Source organism: Rhineura floridana, chromosome 19 (genome assembly GCF_030035675.1).
Source record: "Rhineura floridana isolate rRhiFlo1 chromosome 19, rRhiFlo1.hap2, whole genome shotgun sequence".
Classification (NCBI taxonomy): domain Eukaryota; kingdom Metazoa; phylum Chordata; class Lepidosauria; order Squamata; family Rhineuridae; genus Rhineura; species Rhineura floridana.
In genome coordinates this window covers 8,152,882-8,176,625 of record NC_084498.1, presented here as the reverse complement: position 1 = coordinate 8,176,625, position 23,744 = coordinate 8,152,882, and the positions used below count along the sequence as shown (strand labels likewise).

At 43.8% G+C, this 23,744-nt stretch overlaps 1 protein-coding gene across 10 annotated transcripts in view; it reads left to right on the top strand.

Annotated features, from left to right (window-relative positions):
• PITPNM2 (phosphatidylinositol transfer protein membrane associated 2) overlaps window positions 1-23,309 on the top strand; it is a 317,406-nt gene extending 294,097 nt beyond the window's left edge. For 9 of the 10 annotated variants that reach the window (XM_061603246.1, XM_061603252.1, XM_061603250.1 and 6 more), the window contains 7 exons: window positions 1,421-1,537; window positions 6,734-6,850; window positions 8,424-8,572; window positions 9,879-10,028; window positions 12,330-12,513; window positions 15,512-15,640; window positions 17,283-23,309. In XM_061603246.1, coding sequence (XP_061459230.1) covers window positions 1,421-1,537; window positions 6,734-6,850; window positions 8,424-8,572; window positions 9,879-10,028; window positions 12,330-12,513; window positions 15,512-15,640; window positions 17,283-17,630 — 1,194 coding nt within the window. In that variant the 3' untranslated portion in view covers window positions 17,631-23,309. The remainder of the gene's footprint in view (window positions 1-1,420; window positions 1,538-6,733; window positions 6,851-8,423; window positions 8,573-9,878; window positions 10,029-12,329; window positions 12,514-15,511; window positions 15,641-17,282) is intronic. The other variant, XR_009759680.1, reaches the window with a different exon arrangement.
• Window positions 23,310-23,744: the final 435 nt, after the last annotated feature.

Here is a 23,744-nt window from a genome sequence, read left to right as displayed (position 1 = left end):
ACAAAAGCAAGATTAACATAATACACCCATATTAAATACAAATCAAAAATAATTCAAAGAAAAAGATGGAACATATAACTATCTTTACAACATTAAATACAAATGCTAAAGTTATTAAAAATATTAAAAAACAATAAAATAATAAAATATTAAAATGCCTGGGCAAAGATGAAGGTTTTCACCTGGCGCCGAAAAGATAGTAAAGTAGGCGCCAGGCGTACCTCATCAGGAAGGGTGTTCCATAGTTCGGGTGCCGCTACCGAGAAGGCCCACTTTCTTGTAGTCGCCTTCCGGGCGTTTTTCTGAGTAGGCACTCTTTTTAGCTCTTTTTTTTAAAAAAATGGTGGTGGTGGGTGTCAAGAATAGCTAACTTTGGTCAAGCTGAAGTGGGTCAACCAGAAAGAATTCTGGGAGCCCGGGATTACCTAGGACTCCCTGCTGGGGGAAGATCCGCAGCCATGTGTCAGACAGGCAATTGGCAACCGGGGCAGGGGGATGCAACTGATCCTTAGCTGTTATCCCTTATCGGCTTCGTGGGATTAAAAGTCAGGAAGAGGGGGTGTTGTAATCAGGACCCCTGGGTGATGCTGTCTAGCTCCCTTATCTTCAAAGACTTCAAAGGAGTAGATCCCTGCAGGGGCGGGATGTGACTGTTTGCTTTCCCCCCTCCTTGTTGATTGTTAAACCCCATAAAAAAGGGAGGGTAATCTTCCAAGTTCAGTTCCCTTTTTCCATCTACCTGAACTCACTGAAGTTGATAGAGAGGAGCCTTTTGGGGAACCAGGTGACTCTGCTATAAGTATAAGATCTTAGCTTAAATAGATATAGCTTTGTTGTTTTCTTTGTCATGCCAGTGTACCTCGTGTAACCCGTCTGAGGGTGATTTGCTTTAAGGAATCAAACTATTGTTCTCTTTGTATATACCATGCTGTTTACCTCTAAATAAACTATCCTTTGATAAACGGTGTGTATTAGATTGGAACTAAGGATTCTAAATTGCTGAATGCTACTAAACACCATTGTTTAATGAGGGTTAATCCCTTTAGAGTCGCATAGATCTCTGAGATCCCTTCGCTCAGAGAAAGGAAGGGTGGTGGCAGTGCTACTAATTAATTACTCCCGAAGGAGGGAAAGTTTTAGCCTGAAAAGCAGAGACCCAGGGAAGTGGGACTGTTCTCGGAAGCAAAGGACCTCCCTTGGGGCACTGAGGGCAAGGGACCCCAGGGGGGATAAGTCTTTGATGGGGGGAACATGGGAATACAACCCCCCCTTCCTTTTACATCAGTGCAGAACCACTACAGTTCAGTAACATGCCTGGCCTCTGAACACTCCCAGTTTTCTCAGGTAGTTTCCAAAGTGGGACGTGAGATTCTTCCACTCTTTGTAGAAATCTCTGATCTCAGGGCTGTGCTTTCCTCAGGTGATGAGACACGAGAACGCCAGCATTCTGGAGCTGGATGGAAAGGAGGTCTCCTTCTTTACTCCTTCTAAGCCCAGGGAGAAGTGGCTTCGCAAGAGGACCCACGTGAAGCTAAGGGTAACGGCGCTGTTTTGTTTCTTTTCTTTTTAATTACATTTTTATTTTATATTCAACACTAACCAGAATGATATAGTTGTTCATAATGTGTTTTCTTTAATTACATTTTTAATTTTATACCAAACAAAACAGAAACATTACATATGGCACCATTATTAAGTGGTCCAATAAATGAAAGGATAGGAGTGATATTCGAAAATCCTAAAAGGAAAAGAAAAGGGAACAGTATTAATGCATGAATTAAAATTGTGTTAATAATTCACTGTGGATAATCAAAATCTGTATAAGCAATATGATTATGGTCTACATAGTGTAATATTTTGGGTTTACTTTGTTGGTCATGTTTATATTTTGTTTATTTTGAAAAAGCATTTAATTACAAGGACCATAATTCTATAACCAAATACATCACAATAGCTATTTGTAATGGCTTTACCTTTTTAAAAAATAGTGGCTGGCTGAAAAACACCTGGTAAGATTCATGACTTGAGTAGGGACTTGAACCAAGATCTCCCCAGTCCTAGGCTGCACTCCAATACAACATACCAGGAGGTAAGTCTCATTGAACCCAGTGGAGCTTACTTTTGAGTAGAGATGTACTGGATTGCAGCCCTACTCTGACACTCCTACATACATCACACAGCCTCTTTATTAAACTGGAGCAGCACAGGAGCCTCCCAAGTTTACCCCTAACCCTGTGACTGTATCTCAGTGGTGGTAGAGCACATATTTTGCATGCATGCATAAGGTCCCTGGTTCAGTCCCCAGAATCTCCAAGCATGGCTGAGAAAGATTCCAATCTGAAACCCTCAGGAACTGCTGCTAGTCGACATAAACAGCCCCAAGGTGGATGGTCCAATGCTCTGACTCAGTATAAGGCAGCTTTCTCTGTGCCTGTGAGATGTATTATTTATTATTTATTGATTAAATTTATATCCCACCCTTCCTCCCAGAAGAAGCCCAGGGCAGCAAACAGTGTTATAGCAGGTGAATCAAGCGAGGTATCCAGAGCACAGCCTTGTCCCGATTTCTTGGATGAGTTTCAGTTGGTGCAGCTTGAGGATGTTGACAAGGTGCTTGGACAGTTTCGTGCCACCACTTCTGTGCTGGATCCTTGCCCTTCTTGGCTAATAAAAGCTAGCAGGGATGGAACAGCCGGCTGGGCCAAGGAAGTGATTAATGCCTCTCTGTGAGAGGGGGTGGTCCCTGGCCGCCTGAAAGAGGCAGTAGTGAGACCACTCCTGAAGAGACCCTCCCTGGACCCAGAAAACCTTAATAACTATAGGCCAGTAGCAAATGTTCCATTCCTGGGCAAGGTCCTTGAACGAGTGTTTGCGGGCCAGCTCCAGACACTCTTGGATGAGACCATTTATCTGGATCCATTTCAGTCAGGTTTCAGGCCTGGTTTTGGCACGGAAACAGCCTTAGTCGCCCTGTATGATGACCTTTGTCAGGAGAGAGATGGGGAGTGTGACTCTATTGATTCTCCTTGATCTCTATAATTCTATAAATTCTATAAATACATTCAAAGCAGGAGACCATCTAGGGAGGCGATTGGACCCTTGGATGATAAGGGGGTCAAAGGTGTACTAAAGAACGATAAGGAGATTGCAGAGAAGCTAAATGAATTCTTTGCATCTGCCTTCACAGTGGAAGATATAGGGCAGATCCCTGAACCTGAACTAACATTTGCAGGAAGGGATTCTGAGGAACTGAGACAAATAGTGGTAACGAGAGAGGAAGTTCTAGGCTTAATGGACAATATAAAAACTGACAAATCACCGGGCCCGGATGGCATCCACCCGAGAGTTCTCAAAGAACTCAAATGTGAAATTGCTGATCTGCTAACTAAAATATGTAACTTGTCCCTCGGGTCCTCCTCCGTGCCTGAGGACTGGAAAGTGGCAAATGTAACGCCAATCTTCAAAAAGGGATCCAGAGGGGATCCCGGAAATTACAGGCCAGTAAGCTTAACTTCTGTCCCTGGAAAACTGGTAGAAAGTATTATTAAAGCTAGATTAACTAAGCACATAGAAGAACAAGCCTTGCTGAAGCAGAGCCAGCATGGCTTCTGCAAAGGAAAGTCCTGTCTCAGTAACCTATTAGAATTCTTTGAGAGTGTCAACAAGCATATAGATAGAGGTGATCCAGTGGACATAGTGTACTTAGACTTTCAAAAAGCGTTTGACAAGGTACCTCACCAAAGACTTCTGAGGAAGCTTAGCAGTCATGGAATAAGAGGAGAGGTCCTCTTGTGGATAAGGAATTGGTTAAGAAGCAGAGAGTAGGAATAAACGGACAGTTCTCCCAATGGAGGGCTGTAGAAAGTGGAGTCCCTCAAGGATCGGTATTGGGACCTGTAATTTTCAACTTGTTCATTAATGACCTAGAATTAGGAGTGAGCAGTGAAGTGGCCAAGTTTGCTGACGACACTAAATTGTTCAGGGTTGTTAAAACAAAAAGGGATTGTGAAGAGCTCCAAAAAGACCTCTCCAAACTGAGTGAATGGGCGAAAAAATGGCAAATGCAATTCAATATAAACAAGTGTAAAATTATGCATATTGGAGCAAAAAATCTTAATTTCACATATACGCTCATGGGGTCTGAACTGGCGGTGACCGACCAGGAGAGAGACCTCGGGGTTGTAGTGGACAGCACGATGAAAATGTCGACCCAGTGTGCGGCAGCTGTGAAAAAGGCAAATTCCATGCTAGCAATAATTAGGAAAGATATTGAAAATAAAACAGCCGATATCATAATGCCGTTGTATAAATCTATGGTGCGGCCACATTTGGAATACTGTGTACAGTTCTGGTCGCCTCATCTCAAAAAGGATATTATAGAGTTGGAAAAGGTTCAAAAGAGGGCAACCAGAATGATCAAGGGGATGGAGCGACTCCCTTACGAGGAAAGGTTGCAGCATTTGGGGCTTTTTAGTTTCGAGAAAAGGCGGGTCAGAGGAGACATGATAGAAGTGTATAAAATTATGCATGGCATTGAGAAAGTGGATAGAGAAAAGTTCTTCTCCCTCTCTCATAATACTAGAACTCGTGGACATTCAAAGAAGCTGAATGTTGGAAGATTCAGGACAGACAAAAGGAAGTACTTCTTTACTCAGCGCATAGTTAAACTATGGAATTTGCTCCCACAAGATGCAGTAATGGCCACCAGCTTGGACGGCTTTAAAAGAAGATTAGACAAATTCATGGAGGACAGGGCTATCAATGGCTACTAGCCGTGATGGCTGTGCTGTGCCACCCTAGTCAGAGGCAGCATGCTTCTGAAAACCAGTTGCCGGAAGCCTCAGGAGGGGAGAGTGTCCTTGCACTCGGGTCCTGCTTGCGGGCTTCCCCCAGGCACCTGGTTGGCCACTGTGAGAACAGGATGCTGGACTAGATGGGCCACTGGCCTGATCCAGCAGGCTCTTCTTATGTTCTTATGTTCTTATCTCTCAGCGGCTTTCGATACCATCAACCATGGTATCCTTCTGGAGAGACTAGCTGAGTTGGGAGTGGGAGGTACTGCATTGCGGTGGTTCCGCTCCTACTTGGCAGGTCACCTCCAGAAGGTGGTGCTTGGGGAACATTACTCGGCACCCTGGACTCTCCAGTATGGGGTTCCGCAGGGTTCAGCTCTGTCCCCCATGCTGTTCAACATCTACATGAAACTGTTGGGTGCGGTCATCCGGAGCTATTTCTCCTTTTCATCTTCTTCAGGTGAGGCTGTCAATGTGCTGAACCGGTGCCTGGCAGTGACAATGGACTGGATGAGGGCTAATAAACTGAGGCTCAATCCAGACAAGACTGAGATGCTGCTAGTGGGTGGTTCTTCTGACCAGATGGTGGATGTCCAACCTGTTCTGGATGGGGTTGCACTCCCCCTGAAGGAGCAGGTTCGTAGCTTGGGGGTTCTCCTAGAACCATCTCTGTCACTTGAGGCTCAGGTAGCCTTGGTGGCATGGAGTGCCTTCTACCAACTTCGGTTGGTGGCCCAACTACGTCCCTATCTGGACAGGGATAACCTGGTTTCAGTTGTCCATGCTCTGGTAACCTCCAAATTAGATTACTGCAATGCACTCTGTGTGGGGCTGCCTTTGAAGACTGTTCGGAAACTGCAGCTTGTTCAAAATGCAGCAGCCAGATTGGTAACAGGGACCAGACGGTCTGAACATATAAAACCGATTCTGGCCCGCTTGCATTGGCTGCCTGTATGTTTCCGAGCTCGATTCAAGGTGCTGGTTTTGACCTATAAAGCCTTACACAGCTTGGGACCACAATACCTGATGGAACTCCTCTCCCGATACAAACCCACCCGTACACTACGTTCAAGATCAAAGGCCCTCCTCCGGGTGCCTACTCCAAGGGAAGCTCGGAGGGTGGAAACAAGGGAGAGGGCCTTCTCAGTGGTGGCCCCCAAATTATGGAATGTTCTTAATGACAAGGTGCGCCTGGCGCCAACACTGTTATCCTTTCGGCGCCAGGTTAGGACTTTCCTCTTCTCCCAGGCATTTTAGCATGTGTTTTAAATTGTTTTTATATTGTTTTAAATTTTAAAATTGTGTTTTAAATTGTTTTTAAAATATGTGTTTGAAATTGTATATTTGTTTTAATGTTTTTGATTGTTGTAAACTGCCCAGAGAGCTTCGGCTATGGGGCGGTATACAAGTGCAATCAATCAATCAATAAAGCACTAAAAGCACTTTAAAACATCTTAAAAAAAGACTTTAAAACAATTTAAAACAAAACATCCTTAAAAAAGTATTAAAACAAAACATCTTTCAAACATCTTTTAAAAGCAACAGACGCAGACAAGGATAAGGTCTCTACTTTTAAAAGGCTTGTTGAAATAGGAAGATCTTCAGAAAGCGCCAAAAAGATAACAGAAATGGTGCCTGTCTAATATATAAAGGGAGGGAACTCCCAAAGGTAGGTGCCACAGTGCTAAAGGTCTGCTTCCTATGTTGTGCGGAATGGACCTCCTGATAAGACGGTATCTGCAGGGAGCCCTCATCTGCAGAGCGCAGTGATCGACCTGGTCTATAAGGGGTAAGATGATCTTTGGGAATAAATGATGATGATGATGATAAGTAAATGATCATAACACCATGCCAAAACACAGCTAGAATTCCCCTTAGGTTGCTAGCTGATGGTCCTAATTTGCAGAAATTGGACCAATTTGCTATTCTTTCTTTTGCAGAATGTCACAGCCAACCACCGAATCAACGATGCCATTGCCAATGAGGATGGTCTCCAGATGTTAAATGGAAGGTTTATGTATGGCCCATTAGACATGGTCACTCTCACGGGGGAAAAGGTATTGTTTGTTGCAGATCTAACCTGAGCCCATTAGACAGAAGAGAAATGAAATGATCCATTGTATATTTCCATAATGCCTTTCACATCAGTGTTAATCTTAACTGTCTAACTTTAAATTATTTTAATGTCTGGATCAACTGAAACTGATATATGATCAGTGCTAAATGGCTGTTTAAAGCTAATCAGCTGATCAATGTGATCAGAATTAATGAGCAGCCTGAAGCCAGATCATCACCCTGCCCCCCCCCAATGTAGACCTCAGTCCAAGAGGTCCATTGTCAAATGAGGTGATGCTGCCTGGGACTGATGGGAATTATAACCCAAAACATCTGGAGGGTACCAGGTTGAGAAGGGCCCTACTGTATGGTGCTCTCTATCAATTAACTGGATCTGCTGCCATCTACTTGGAAGCTGATGTGTGATTTTGTATTAGGCCACTTTCACAAGTGATACAGAGAAGGTGCTCTTGTTTCTAATGCGGACATGGCAAAAGTGGCATGTAAATCAGGAAACGACATTTTTTTCATTTGAATGGTAGAAATTGGGCTATTTGATTCACAGGACCTAGCAAACCCATGAACACAGAAGAAAAAAAGAACAATACAAATTGCTGATTTCTGTTTTTTTCTGCTGAGGGACTTCACATATTGGCTCTCTCAGCCCAAGCACCTGGCCTCTCTTGCACTAGGCAACATTGGTATGGGGGTATTTCCTTGAACAAGAAAGCATAAGATGTGAACCATTAGCCTGGGTGACTTCATCACAAAGTCAAACTACTGTTTGCCATTCTGTTGTAAAAATGTTGCTGTTGTTGTTGCTGCAGTTACGCTCTTTATTCTCTGTAGTTCCTGGGCTTCCTCAGGCGAGGATCCAATTTTCATATCGTCTTTCTATTAGGAGACCTTGTATAGGAATGTCCTAGTTGTATGGCAAGATTAACACCTTTTCAGCATTGTATTTGACTAGAGATTAGTGCACATCTTTATTTATTATAACTGGCGTCCTGCCTTTTTGCCTGTGGCCTACGCCCACTGTTGCTTCAGGGCGTTTGGAATTATTTCTGTAGCTGGTATTGGACCAGGGTAGCAGGAGCACTAGAGGAGGAGGAGGGTGTAACACCATCAGTGTTCATGGTGCTCTGTAAAGCAGCCTAATCAGAAGATACATGCCCTTGCCCCAAGGAGCTGATGGTCTACATTTGAGAAACAGGAGGGATGTAGTTTAAAGCAAGTCAAGCAGTTGGCTCATCTAGCTCATTATAATGACTGGTAGTGACTGTCTTAAGATCTCGGACACTGAAAGTCATTCTTTTTCCTGCTACCCAAGATCCTTTTAACGGGAGATCCCAAAGACTGAATCTGGGAATTCCTGTGTGCAAGGTATGTGCTCAGTCACTCAGCTATGGGCTTCACCCAGACAGCAAAATAAGATGACACAAAGAGTAACAAAGGAAAAATGTCTTGAAACCTTGAAATCGGAACAAGCATAGCTTCCTGGATTGTTACTTGCTACACAAATTCATGAATCTATGTGATTTTGGTTTCTTCCTCCAAACCTGCTTTGTGCCACAGGTGGACATTCATATCATGACACAGCCCCCATCAGGAGAATGGGTTTACTTTGATACAGAGGTCACCAACAGCAGCGGTCGGATTTCCTATGTTATCCCTGAGAACAGGCGGCTGGGGATTGGCGTGTATCCTGTCAAAATGGTGGTCAGGTAAATTTTACCTCAAGATGCCTTGGGTTCTGCAGCCCTTTAGAAGTGACTTGAACTTGGAGCTGCAGTAGTTGAGGGCTAGGAATGGGACAGAGATGCTAGAAATCAAGACAAAAAAATGGGACCAGGATGCAAAGCAAACACAGAAGAGATAACCCCGATGGGGCTAAAGCAGGTGAGATGTTGCATCTCTATAAATATTTGTCCAGGGAAAGACTTACCTTTTTTCCAAGGCATTTGGTAGACTGAGATGATGTTGTTTTGTTATTTGTGTGCTGCCAAACTTCCTGGGCTGAGTAATTATAATAATAATAGCAACAATAATAGTAATGTTTTTTTAAAGAAAAGAAGGGAATCTAGTTGGGATCACAACTGAGAGCACTTCCAGACAACCAGTTTAATAAACATTCATTCTGATTTGTTTGTGGAGAAGTTATCCTGCACTTTCCAGTGCATTTTCCTGATGCTTCCAATCATTTGGGGAAGCGAGTTTGTTGCGCAAGACTTCCCAATCACCTATAATTAAGCAACTTGAATTTGCCATCATATGACTGAATTCCACCCAAAAATAGCAACAACAGTCTGGAAGCACCCTGCAACTGTGAAGGAAGGAGGGTTGATCCTGTTCTCTTTCTCCCTGCACTTTTTCCTGAGGAAGACCTTCTTCCCCCCTCCCTGCCCCCAGAAACACTGTTGTGCTCATGTCTTCCTTGTGGGCTTCCCATTGGTGCGTCTGGTTGGCCACTGTGGGAAGGGAGGTGCTAGACTAGAAGGACCTTAGTAGGGACAGAGGAGAATTTAATTTCACTGACCTTACTTGCACCTCCCAGGCTAATCTGAACATAATTTGCTCAAAAAATGTGTTAATATATAAATATGTTTAGAAATACATACATTCAGATAAAATGCATATTAAATAAGTATTTATATATATTAAATATGTATACATATTTATTAAAAATATAAGAAATACAAAAAATACAGATTAATGCGGAAACAGGACAGAAGAGAGTTATGAATAAACACACGTGAAATGGAGAGGAAATAGGTGAATCCATCCAACCCTAGATGGACTTCTTGGTCTGATCTAGAAGAATTACATTTTGTTAATAGAAGCTGAATCAGCATCAGCCTTCTATATTGCAAGAGGGGGGGGTTCTATAAACTTAATGTATTACTGTGGCAGATTTTTTATCTATGGGGTTTATAACCCACTTTCCTCCTTCAGAATGGAGATGTCCCAAAGAAGTTTGCTTCTTTATCAATCTCTTAACAAATCCAATACCACCTTTTCCCTTTCCTTTAGGGGCGACCACACATATGCTGACAGCTACATCACTGTTCTGCCCAGAGGGACAGAATTTGTGGTCTTCAGCATTGACGGTTCTTTTGCAGCCAGTGTTTCAATCATGGGCAGTGACCCCAAAGTTAGAGCTGGAGCAGTTGACGTAGTACGGTAAGAAGGATTTGGAAATGTTTTGTGTCTGCAATTTTGCCTCTGAGTGCAGAATTGTAAAAATCTCCTCTTTCATTTTTTAAAAGGAAGTTAAAATGAAGTTGCTAGTCCTCATGACTGCTGAGAACAATTTCAAGGAGTCCATTAGATTCATGAACTATTATCCTGAGGTACTGGTGTAATACAAAAGAACAGACAATAACAACTGCATTATTATCAGTGACCATTCACAAAGCGGTGTTGGTGGTAACATAAACATCCTGGCATTTGTAAGCTAACATATATAGGGTGATTAAAAAATCGAATCCAAATTGAAGGCACGGGTGATAAAACTGAACCTCTTGATAAATTCTAATTCCTCAGTTTCCCATTTGCACTGGCCTTTTGAAGTTCCTTTCTTTGAGAACAGCCACCGTAAGATCAGTGGCAACTTCAAATGTTCCTCTGCTGCTTTTTGAACATTGCCTTTCTAATGTCAGATTTGTTCCTGAAACCCTCTTGGCATTTTTAATTAAAATACAACACTGAAAATAGAAACTAGGGGTAGGATGGGTGGGAGAGGGTAAGGCACAGCAGGACACAGAGGAGAATCCTTTGTTCCAGGGGTGTAACGTCTTAACAGCATAGACCTGTTTTAAGCCCCTTCTGCCGCTCCTGACTCTTATAGGCAATTGTTTCCTCACTCCCATTTTCCTCGGGGTCCCTACTGGTCTCTCTCATTCATGCATACCGAAAGCTTTGCGAACCCAAAATGAAAACAGATGTGATTGAAAATTAGGTTACAAATGTCATAAATGAAACAAGCAAAGATATAAAAATTTTAAATCTACAAATATCAAATTTAATAATAAACACCTGGGAGAATATGTTTACAAAAGGTGTTCACAGGGATAAAGGATCCTGCATTCCTTTTTCCTTTCTCTCTTACAAAGTGCTACCCACAGATTTCTGTTTATCATTTAGCTTCACATACGGCAGCTCCAGTTAGCTGGTTCCTGTCATCATTCTCTCTATGTTGGGGAAAGGAAGAGGAGCCGGCCAAGACACAACTCCCACTTCAGTTTCCATCCCCTGCCTAGAAACCATGGGGAGCCACTGCCAGTCATGATAGACAGTGGACAAAGGGAGCTTCCAGGGTTGACTAGAAGTTGGGGAAAAGTACGAACAAAGCCTTCATTGGCACAAACAGGAGTTTTTCCAACACATCTGGGCAGAAGCACTTTTAATGCAAATAACAGCCATGTCCCAGGCAGGAGGAGAGAAACCAGGACTGCAGCAGGGGGCAAAGGGTTAAAGCCCCTCCCACTCCCCCTGCCAGAGCCTCGATCTGGATTGGGCCCTTGTGCCTGCTCTTTTCTGTTTTAAAGCCATTCACGCAATCGCTAATTGTGTGAATTTATGTCTCGTCTGCTATGGACCTTTCTCAAGGCAGAGGTTAAATGGCAAAGGATGCAGCCAAGTGAAAGTATTTTGCTGCAAGGATGGAGCAACAAAGCCCATAAAATTCAGGCTGTAAAAGGACAAAGCAAGAGAGCAAATCTCTGGGGCTAAAAGGGAGGGAGGCTGGAAAGAACAAGGCATGAACAGATTGGAAGATTGGTGAGCTAGGTGGGAAAAGAGAGAGCAAGAAAACTTAAATGCGGGTGGGAAGGAGTAAGGTATGGGTTGATGGAGTCTGCACAAGGGGACCCCATCAGCAAGGGTTAAGACGGTGACTTCCACAATGAGGCAAGTCCTGCCTTGAACATGGGATTTAAGTAGAGGTTCCTACCTCTTACCTGTCTTAACCCTTATATACCCCATCAGTCGCTACAGTCTGCAGGTGAGAGCCTCCTGCAGATACCTTCTTATCAGGAGGTCCATTCTGCACAATATAGGAATTGGGCCTTAAGTGTGGTGGCACCTACCCTTTGGAATTCCCTCCCCTTAAATATTAGTCAAGCGCCATCTCTGTTGTATTTTTGGCACCTACTGAAGACCTTCCTCTTCCAAGCCTTTTAAGTAGAGACATTTATCTCAGTCTGCATCTGTGTTGGAATTGCTTTTAAGATTTTTAACTTTTGCACATTGCCCCGAGCTCCTTTGGGAGGAAGGGCAGAGTATGAATAAATAGTAGTCAGGGTGCTTGCATGGCTGGGCTTTTGTTTAGTCTCCTACCTGGCGACTTCTTAAAGATTGGTTAGGAATGATACATATGAAATGTGCATCAGAGGCCTGTTGCTCCAGATAAGTATATATGCTGTGTTCATCCTCTCTCCCTCATATTAATGGTTTCCTCCTTTCTTTTCTTTCCCTTCTCAGGCACTGGCAAGACCTTGGCTACCTCATTATCTACGTCACAGGCCGGCCCGACATGCAGAAGCAACGGGTGGTGGCCTGGTTAGCACAGCACAACTTCCCCCATGGGATTGTCTCGTTCTGTGATGGGCTGGTTCACGACCCGCTGCGGCACAAAGCCAACTTCCTGAAGTCCCTCCTCACAGACGTAAGCAAACAGAATTTTCTCTCTCTCTCTCTCTCTCTCTCTCTCTCTCTCTCTCTGGAAATGGATGGAAATGTCTGTGGTTGGTGTCTTTGAAGGGTGGGTGGGTGTGTACACACACGTGTGCATGCATGAGAGAGAGAGAACTTGAGCTTAAATATACAGCAAATGTTAGAAATACGTGTTTTATGCAGGGAAGGAGGACATTTATTTATTTATAAAAGTATTTCTGTACATCATATCATAAAATAATCAAGACAGTGTACAACATTAAAACATAAAACACCATTAAAAACAATACAGATAATCCTTAATGTGACTGGCTAGTCAAAAAATTTAAAAAGCTACAAAGGCCTGATGATGTCCCAGGCATTGGCCAATAAGCATTCTTCACTGCTGGCTCTTCCCATTTGAGCTGAACCACTCTGAAAACTCTTTTTGTTTCCCCAAAACTTGTCCCATGACAAGGGTATGTTTTGTTTACTGAGCAGCAGAGGTGCCATGGCACCACCTCAGGGTCTCTTAGACATTTCTTTTGTTTTCACCTTTATTAACTGGACGTGTGTTTAAAGCCAGGACGTCCTTCCTAACCTAAGAAGCAAAGCTGCCTGCATTTGTTCACCCACCCATGAAATGCTGCACCACTGATAGGTCAAAGTTACGAGACTGAGCACTTGTTGCTCTCTTGCTTCAGGGACGTGACTGGAGCAACCTGTGGCAGGGGTGGGAGCCGAGGGCCAAATGCAGCCCTTGTGGCTTCTCGCTCTGGCCCTTAGGATCTCCACAAGCCACACCCATCACTGGCCCTGTTCTGCACCCACCATGAGTGCTTTTGCCTGGCAGGAAGGCATCCTTAAATTTGGATAACGCCTCTGAGTTGCCTGGATGGAGGAATGGGGTGTGTCTGTGTGTATGTCACGGGGACAAGCCAATCATATATTGATGCTCATAGAACTGTTTTCTCAGAACTCAAGAACCGTTGTGCTTCTTTTGAACTGCACCCACTGCCCTTAAATGTTCTGTCTGTTTTTATCATTGGATCTTCTATCATCATCTTGTTGGTTTATATTCATCTATCTTTTAACTTCAGAGAAGTTTCATGTGACTTCAGAGATACTTTGTTGTATTGTCAAATGATCTGACCCATTTAAGACATTGAGCACAGTCCAGCAAACCTTAGGAACAAGACAACTGAATCCTTTTGGAAGGAATGGAATGAGTCTTATTCGCAACAAACATTTGACTGAGTTGTGCACATAGCTCAACATTATCCCGATGAGAAAACAAACAGATCTCAAATGCTTATTTCACATCTAACAAACACAGTTTTCGCAGTGTATTAGTTTGGATTTTTAACTGTAGTTCATTACACTCAGACATTGTAATTAGGGATCTAATAGTTCGCCAAAGAAGGTGTGGTGGCTTTCGCATGTTCCAAGCAAATGTGTGCAAAATCTCTCAAAAAAGCCCAAGAAGTGCCTGTAGCATCCTCCTCCTCCCCTTACCTGAAGGCAAAGAAATGTACCTTTGAACAGGCAGATGGAGAGGCAGAGGTGCTGGCTGCAGGCTGAAGGCAGTCGGATAGGTAGGTAATGTTAGACTCTGTACTAAACAACTCAGGGGGCTCTGTAGATGGTAATAGGAATGGGCAAACCTGTCAAATCTGGTTTCACACTAAAATGATTTAATTTTCATGAAGCTGTTTTAATTGCAAACTGATGTGGAATTGTGGAGAACTCATTTTTCCAGTCTTAAAGTTCAGTTCTCCACAATTCCACATCAGTTTGCAATTAAAAAAACAACAGCTTCATGAAAATTAAATCATTTTAGTGTGAATTTCTCTTAATATATACATTTTTGTATGCTATTTTGACAAGTATACACTTTTTTGCAAAACAATCTTCCCCAATATATGGGTTTTTCCACTTTATTTTCTAACATGCATTTTTGTGCAGACTTTATGCATTTTTGTACATATTACATGGCCATAGAACTACATTGCACAATTTGGAGAAGTGCAAATTTCAAAAGATGGCTGTGTTTTGACTAATGTATTGTTTTGGAAACTGCCAGTTTGGTAGGTTCGCCTCTAAATATGACCTGAATCGAATTTCTCCCCCATTCCTAGAGGCAGTGTGTTTTACTTCACTTACATTAAACTGTGGCAAGTCACCCTGGGCCCTCCTGCTCATTCTGCTGAGGGGGGGCTCAGAATTGTGCCCCCCAATCCTGCCCAAAGTAGCACCATTGCCTGGCAGGCTGAGACTAGGACTCCTAGCTGTATCCTTCCCAGCGGCCTTCCTCCTGGCCCATGGAAAGTTGCTGGGGAGAGGGAGGTGACTCACAGCATCAGGATGGATCTAACTCTGTATTCACGCAGATCCTGCTTATGGGCATTCAGGGAGGGGTGTTTGCCTTCATGAGCATTTCTCCTCAAATGCGTCCTTAGTTTTAACATTACAACTTTTAGCCTGGAGAAGAGAAGAGAAGAGAAGAGAAGGGAAGAGAAGAGAAGACTGAGGGGAGATATGATAGCACTCTTCAAGTACATGAAAGGTTGTCACATAGAGGAGGGCCAGGATCTCTTTTCAATAGTCCCAGAGTGCAGGACACAGAATATTGGGCTCAAGTTGCAGGAAGCCAGATTTCGACTGGACATCAGGAAAAACTTCCTGTCAGAGCCATACGACAATGGAATCAATGACCTAGAGAGGTCGTGGGCTCTCCGACACTGGAGGCATTCAAGAGGCAGCTGGACAGCCATCTGTCGGGAATGCTTTGATCTGGATTCCTGCATTGAGCAGGGGGTTGGACTTGATGGCCTTGTAGGCCCCTTCCAACTCTACTATTCTGTGATTCTATGATTTGCACAAAGCATGCTACCAAGTATGCCACATTGCAGTGTCCCTGTGTAAAAACCAGGGGGCAACACTGTTCCGGAGCATACTTTGTTTTCCATTTGTTGCCATTGACATGCCTTTTCTTCTCCCCTGCCCTGTAGCTCGACATGAAGATCCACGCGGCCTATGGATCCACCAAGGATATCTCGGTCTACACCTCCATCAACCTGCCACCCATGCAGATCTACATTGTTGGCCGGCCAACCAAGAAGTTACAGAACCATTGTCAGGTAATGATGCAAACCTCAGAATTCAGATACTTTGCAAAGGGTAGGGGTGGATGCCAGGTGACGCTTTTGGCTGGGGAGGGGGGCAGTCTGTCCAAGTCCTGCTTGCTGTGCTGCTGCTATTTCAGTGGGGCTCATGTGTCTTACTGAATTTTTAATATTATTATTATTATTACTATATCCCACCTTTCTTCCAAGGAGGTCGAGGTGGCATACAAACATGTTTCTCCCACACCCGATTTTATCCTCACAACAACCCTGTGAGGTAGGTCAGGCTGAGAGGCTGTGTCTCGCCCAAGGTCACCCAGTCAGCTTCATGGCCGAGCAGGGATTTGAGCCCTGGGCTCCCAGGTGCCAATCCAACACTCTAACCACTACACCACACTGGCCCCAAGAAGACACTCAGAGAAGCTCTGTAGAAGGGGATTTTTGTAGCGCAAACTGACTAGAACAGATTTTACCTTTGTTGGCACGGAGTGAAAGAACCAAGGAGGAACAGACTATGAAGAAAGGATAGGATCTCTTGATGTAGTTGTAGAAGGGGCCATAGCTCATAGAGCAGCTGCTTTGCATGCAGAAGGTCTCGGCTTCTTCGGTCCCCAGCAGCTCCAGGTAGAGCTGGGAGAGAACTCTGCCTAAAACCCTGGGAAGCTGGGAAGCCAGTATAGACTGGGAAGCCAGTATAGACAGTACTAAGCAAGACTCAGTGGAGTGCAGTTTCCCATGTTCCTGTGATCTTACAGAGAGACAAGGACGGCTCTAATCCAGCGATGCCCAGGAAAGGCAGGCAAGTAGCCCAATAAGCCTAGAACAAGATGCAAAGGCATCGGATGGGTAAGAAGCGGCAGACCGGCCTGTGCCTTGCCTGGCTGAGCATCTTTCAGAAATCGTTTCTGAAAACAGGGAAATCTTTCAGTTGAGACTTTCAGGCAATCAGGATTATATTTCAAGATTTACCAATATGCTTTTACATTACACTTTTACATTTTGATATTGTGTCTTTTGATATGGTAACCCAATTTGGGGGATGGAAAAGTTGAGGGACCCAGATCTTGTCCATTGTCTTGGAAACCACTGTATGGAGAGCAGCTCAGAAATATTGAAATAAAATAAGTATTCACATACAGTATTTTGCAAAGTGTGTCAAAAATGCAATATGGCCATTGCAGCAATGACATCAGTATGTTTATTTGGGCTGACGTTTAGTGGACACAGATGGCTGTTTGCTAAGTGATAAGTTATCACAGTACATGCACCAGTAGGTCATTTGCCTATATCCTTTTGCCAAGAGGTGAGGAGAATTTTGCGGCTGCCCATCTGCTTCCTGGTTTCTGAACAGGTGTAGCTGTGAGTAGAATTCTCCATGACACTTGGCAGGAATAGACAGACGACTGGCTTACAGAGGAGGAGCCACACCTGTCCTGCTTCAGCAGTGAGAACCACATCATGTGCCCCCAGATTATTCTCTGGGCTTGGCAATCTGTGATAAATTGTTTCTTGGTAAATGGTCACCTCAGTGGCATCTGAAATGGCAGCTGTGAAATTGCAATCAGCCATGGAGCCAGAGCGAAGTTGTGGACCGTGAAAGCTTTTCAAAAATAAGGTGTGTCTTTTTGTTGTTGTTGGTTTTTTAAATAATTTGCAGTTCATTACTGAGGGATACGCAGCCCACCTGGCCCAGCTGGAATACACCCATCGCTCCCGGCCTGCCAAGAACACCACCCGGATGGCTCTTCGGAAAGGCAGCTTCGGCCTCCCGGGCCAGACTGAATTCCTACGCAAAAGGAACCATTTGCTGCGCACCATCTCCTCTCAGCCCACAGCGACGGCAAGCGGTGGTTCCAGCTATAGGCCAGAGCGAACCCAGAGCCAGTCTGAGAGTGACCGGGAGAGGGAAAAGGAGCGCAGCCAGAGGAGCATGAGTCTCGCCACGGGATGCTGGGGACGGAGCGCAGCCTCTAGACTTGAGCCAGGGGCCTTGGGGCAGAAGTAGAGCAGCCAAGAGGCGACAGCAGCCGCAGGCAGGTAGAAGACGTAAAGCAGCCGAGGCCGACCGTGTGGGTGACAGCGGGGCAAATATGGTGCTACCCATTGCCAGCAAGATGGCAATAACTTTCCGAGGCAATGACAAGACTGATTTCCCCCTAGCCCCCATGCGTAACATACAGGCCTTGATGACAGGGGTGCTAGGCTTTGCAGAGCACTACCCAAAGGGAAAAAGAAAACTGCCTTTTCAAACAAAGAGCCATCAGGAAAGGGAAAGATAAGGATATTGGCAGCCTCTGGGTGCAACTCTTTCCTACTCTCTCTCTCTCCCGCCCCCCTTTCTTATCCAGGTTTAGTGATTGTAAATACGTGCCTCCTCAGCTTCTTAGCCATCAGTCAAAGACACAACTGAGGGGAGCAGGGGGGACCACAGTGCCATGTGGGGGCAGAAGTGGATGAGTTGGGGGGCATGAACATGGATTTGTTCTGCTATTTGAATGGACAGGAGCTGCATCATGCCATCACTTGACAATGGAAATAAATTGCTCCATTTTTGGAATGTGGAGAGACTCAGGTTGGAGACAGGGAGAGCGTAAGACAAGCTTAGAACACATACATGTTCGACAACAAAGCAAAGTCGCATCGGCCAGTGGATAATTCAAGGCTGCTTAGTGCAATCAGCATGGAATCTGATGAGAAGTTTGTTTGATCTGGGTGCAATTTTTTTTTAAGTAAACATTTTAAAAAGGGACAAATACAAAAGCAAGAATTTGGAAGCTGGTGGATTGTGCTAATGCAGAAAAAGTATATGAGCTGCTGTCAATTTCTGCTCCTCAATTTTGGAGGAGGGGGAAGGAGGAAAAGGAATTGGGCAATGCTCCAGATATTACTTTCTATGTTTGGGAAGTAACCAATTAGTTTCACATGTGTGGGAAGCAGAGTGCTGCTATATTTGCTCAGCCTAAAAAAATAAAGCTAAGTCCAAATTCTCCCCCCCCCCGCTGCCCATTTCTTCTCTGCCCCTTGCCCTCCCTCAAATGGGAGTTGGTCCTTCTTTCCAACGGCTTTGGACAGAGGATGTAAATTTGCTTTCTTTTTAACTGTAGTTATGCAACTATAAAACCTCACTGTTTTTGTTTGTTTTGCACTGAATTTTTTTTAGAAAGGAGGCCTATGACTATTTTAGGAAGCAACACCCTCTTTATAGCGCATGACAGTGAAGTGTTAAGCCAGGATGCATTTACCCAAACCACAAACACACACACATACACACACATGTGTGTGTGTGAGAGGGGCCTTTCCCACCAGTAGCGATAGACTGAAGTTGTGCAAGCCAACAAGGGAATGCACATTTTTTAAAAAGAAGGACATGTACTACATTTCCCTAACTTCTCTCTGTACAGGAATTTCAGGTTTGATGGACTGGATGCAGAGTAAGAAAAGGCCTGTGAATTGAAGTGGGTTTGTGCTGCTCTGCCACCCCCAGCTGTAACGCATGCTCTTGCTTTACAATACTCTCTAGTAGCCATTTTGGAATGGGAGTAATTTGCACAAGGAAAAATGCCTACAAGGAAGGGTCTGCACAATCCCTCTAACCACCCCATGTCAGGACTCAGAATTTCCAGCTTTTGCCAATGGGCATTCCTTTCCAGAACGTGGTTAGCCTAGGATAAAGGAGGGCCTCTTATCCAAGGATTGGGGGGTTGCCCTTTCTTGCCTAGAGTTTCTGGCATTTTTAAATATTTGCACAGGTGTCCTTGCTTCAGTGTTCCCTTTCCTCTTCCACCTCTGACCATTGTACCACTTTCTACTTTATAAGCTCTTATATGTAAAACAATTTTTTCCCCTAGACTAACAGCTTTGTTTTCTTAGTTTCTTTTTTTCAATACTAAGACTCACAGCACTGTGAATACGGCCTCTTTCAAGCCACAGCGAGGCTTCAACAACTCATCTGGACATATTAAAAAAAATTACTTTGCTACTTGGGCTTCAGCACCAAATTTGAAATGGTGTGCTCCATCTAAATGGGTGCAATTCTCTAAAAGGGGTAAATTTCACTCATTTGTCCATGAAAACTGCTGCTCTTTTCAAATGAAGTTTGCAACACCCAACATATATCTCAACCATTAATGATGAGCCATACTGCAAGATTGTAGGCCACTTGTCTCAGATGAAATCGGCAAGAAAATGCTGGCAAGTTTTTACTACTTTTAAAAAAACAAACACTATTGGCTTCCCTTTCTGCTCAGCCTAGTTCTTTGCGAATGTACATCAAAAACTCAGTATCTCATCTGAAATCCATTCTGTAAAACCATCATCGCAAATCAGACTAGGCGGCCACGTGGAACAGACCTTCAGTGATTTAACCTCTCCTCCAAACAGAATCCGCGAGTCAAGTCATGATGTGTACCTTTTTTCAAAGGTCAATGTCTTCTTTTTAGTGTGTGTGTGTATGTGTGTGCGTTTGTAGATAGTGTAAAGCAAAGGACAATGTAAATGCCTCGGGATCGGCAGGGAGGAAATGGGAACATATATATATACAGATATACATATATATACAGATATACATATATATGTATATCTGTATATACATGTATATACATATATATATATATATATACACATATGTATATACATATATATAAGACAGTTTTGAAAGCAACAAACATATATATATGCAGTTAAAGTAATTTATTTTATGTACAGAACTTATATCTGAAGAGAAAGAAACCTTCAGGGTTTATTAACATTTCAAAGCCTAGTTTCCCCCAACCACTTCTTGGTTTCAGGAACTTTGTACAAAAGAATTATTTATGGACCAAGCTTAAAGTAACTGTCAAAGGATGCTAAGTGCAATCTCCTCATTGCCTCTCATCAATTCATATTTGAAACGAATGATCCACAAGAGGACAGTCATTCCTACGTGCACTTAAACCTTTGGTCAAGCTTCTCCTTTCTTCCAGCATTCTCCCTGTTTATTTTCTGCATGGTCTTTTCATATTTCAGTTGGGGGGGGTAGCCCATCATCCTTCTTTGCCATTGCAATAAATATTGGATGAAGTGAGCGAAGAGTGAGAAGATACAGGTGGAGAGTTGCTTTCATGCGTTTTAGAAAAACATGCCTGGATGCCATCATTCTTTTCCATGACTTGTGGATACATACCCCTCTCTGTGTTGTCCTTGATTCTGAAAGCTGAACTTACTACTCTCTAGAATTCAACAAAAAATAGCAATAGCTCAGTTTGAATGTAACATGGCTCCTGTCCAGCCTTGGAAAGGATCTGGAGGGCGGCATTTGCGTGGCAAGCCCCCTCCCTTCGCAAATGCAGTGACTGATTTGTGGGATCTGGAGCTCTCCATATTTCAAGGTGTAGCTTATCAGATCAACAGCCCAGATCCAGTTTATAACTTAAGGACCAGGAAGTGTATATTCTGAGGCCCTGCCCCTGTGGCACCTTCTGACATTCACAACTCAATGAGGAAAATGTCCTTGGGAAGGATAGGTCTGGTTTCTCCAGCTCTGGGAAGCCCAGGTATGCAAACTTGTCCCTCAAGAGTCTTAACAGTTGGATGATTGGTCAGGGAGGGCAGTTTCAGTCCATTTAGAAATATTTTTTTTATTTATTATTAGAACCACCTGGATGTCTCCAGGACTCATCCATTATATAGAACAGCCTTTCCCCAACCTGGTGCTGTCCAGATATTTTGGACTACCACTCCCAGCAGCCCCAGCTAGCATGGTGTAGATCTTTTGCTAAACTTGCACTTTTTAATATTTATTTTCTTTCTGTTTAGGATCACATAACTTCTGTTTATGATTATCTTTGAAATATGCTAAGTAGTTCCCTCTTTTAAAAGAGAAAAAATGAGGGAGTGGAAGGAGGTATTTGAGGAAGGGTCGAGATCAGATCCCCCTGCAAATATTTAGAGGAGCTTGCACCAGCAATCTGGACACTTATCTGTCCAGGTTAGGGCCTTAGGGTAGGGCGGTGTATGTTCTTGTGCCGCTGTGATTACACAGCATTCTGAGAATTACACCTTTCACTTAAAACCAAGAACAATGTTCTAGTCCTCATTACAGGGATAGATAAGCTTGAAAAGCATGGGTGGTGTCTGGTGACATTTCGGATATCCAAGGGGGCTCAGCAGTGGACAAAAACATGGAATTAAGTGCTTTGCCCACCAGTTCCCCCCTGCCAACAAACTTTGCATAATGTGTTAATTTCATGTACTCAGAATGCACAATTTGAGCTGCCTTAGCACAGAACATAGAATGTTGATACTTTGGGTTTCATTTTTTAATGTAGTGTTGATTGATTGATTTCATATATAGACCCTCTTGTGTTTGGGTGAAAGTTTTACAGGGGAATTCAGTGTTGATGAATTTATAGAGGCCTCACATGGGATACTGTATTTTGTGCACATAATTTGACCTGAGCTTTTATTTTTTTAGCCAAAAATGCAAGCATCTAATTGGCTACAGAGGGGAGGGAAAACCCCAAAGCCCACCAAGAGCTCAAGGCTCTGAAAAGCCAAGGTGGGTCTGGAGTTTAATAACACTTCCCCTAAAACTGTATCACCCCCAACCTCGCAAAAACATTCCAACTATTGCAAAACTCCCAAAATCTTTGCAGTCTGAAAAAGCAACACAAAAGAAGCATAAAAACATGTGGTTTTGTCCTTTAGAACGTTTGTACAACACAACCCTGTGCATGCTTATCTAAGGGAAGGTTTCGTTACGTTCAATTGTTTTTTCTTCCTAAGTAAGTGCGTTTAGGATTGCAGCTTTAGTGCTGCATATGCATCCCAACAGCACACAATGTATTGCGGTCCCAAGACTGGAACTAAGCAGATCTGGGGCTGGTCAGTGCTTGGATGGGGGATTCTCTAAGAACCCCATTATACACCCACCTTTAATTTTATTTATTGCATTTATACCCCCACCCTTCCTCCTAAAAGGAGCCCAGGGCAGCAAGCAACAGCCTTGAGATCCATCAGAAGAAAAGTGGGATATAAATTTTAGGTGGATGAGAAAGAGCGCACTCTGTACATTCTTTCTTTCCTAACAAGATGGCTTCCTATTAGCTTATGCTGGGGCCAGATCATTAGCGTCTTTTGACAAAGGGTGTTACTTTTGAAGAATGTTTACAGTGTCCTAAAGCTAGTTCATGGGGAGTAGGCTGCCAAAGGGGGGGGGGTTGCGAATGAAATGGCTATGCCTTACTTACTTAACTGGAGTCATCCCTCTCATTCAGATATTTTTGCCATTGCTGCCGTTTTTCCTGTTAGTTCCAAAAGCCTTACAGTTTTGTCTGCCTCTCCTTTGTCATTGAGCCCCCAGGTGTAGTCTTCTCCGACTGTTATTTTGCATTCGACAATGTTCATTCTGTGGAATTGATTTTTAAAACTGGGTTTTTAAGGATACAGCTGGAGGGATGGCAGGAGGAACAGAACTATCCAAGAACATTCTGTGTGGAAAGGCACACTGGTGGAGCCCAGAGTCCAGCAAGGCCTGCCCTGTCACTGTTTTTAGTTACCGCGCGTTTGTGTGTCTGCATGACCCTGTCTGTTTCCTTGCTCTTGTACGTGAAGACCATCTTCCTCCGTGCTCTTCCTGCAGCCTGGGTGTGCTTTGTATATGGTTATCACTTGTACGTTAACACCAATTAAAAGAAACGGGAATTTTGCCGTGTCTGCTTCTTTGCAAGCCTTTCAACTGAAGGAGCTAGCAACATATAGCTTTAAAGGGATTCGCTTTTCAGATCCCAAGAAACTGCATGACAGATCAGACCAAATTCCAGTCTTCTGCTTCCGTATCAGCAAGCCAAGTGCTTTGGGGAAGCTGACAAGCAGGAGGCCATCCCAGCAACAGGCTTGGCTTGTGGGAGTTTCTCCCCAGCTATTCAGAAGCCTACAGTCTCTCTGCGCAGCAACTGCATTAAGCTGAGGCTGGGGAAACTTTCATCCCGAGAGCTGCATTCCCTTCTGGGCAGCCTTCCGACGGCCATTGGTGGGCAGGGCCAGAGGCACAAATGGTGGAGCAATTAATGCAAATTTTACCTTTATGCAGTAGGATAGTTTCTACACATGCTCGTAACACCCCTCTCTCTTTCCTCCACCC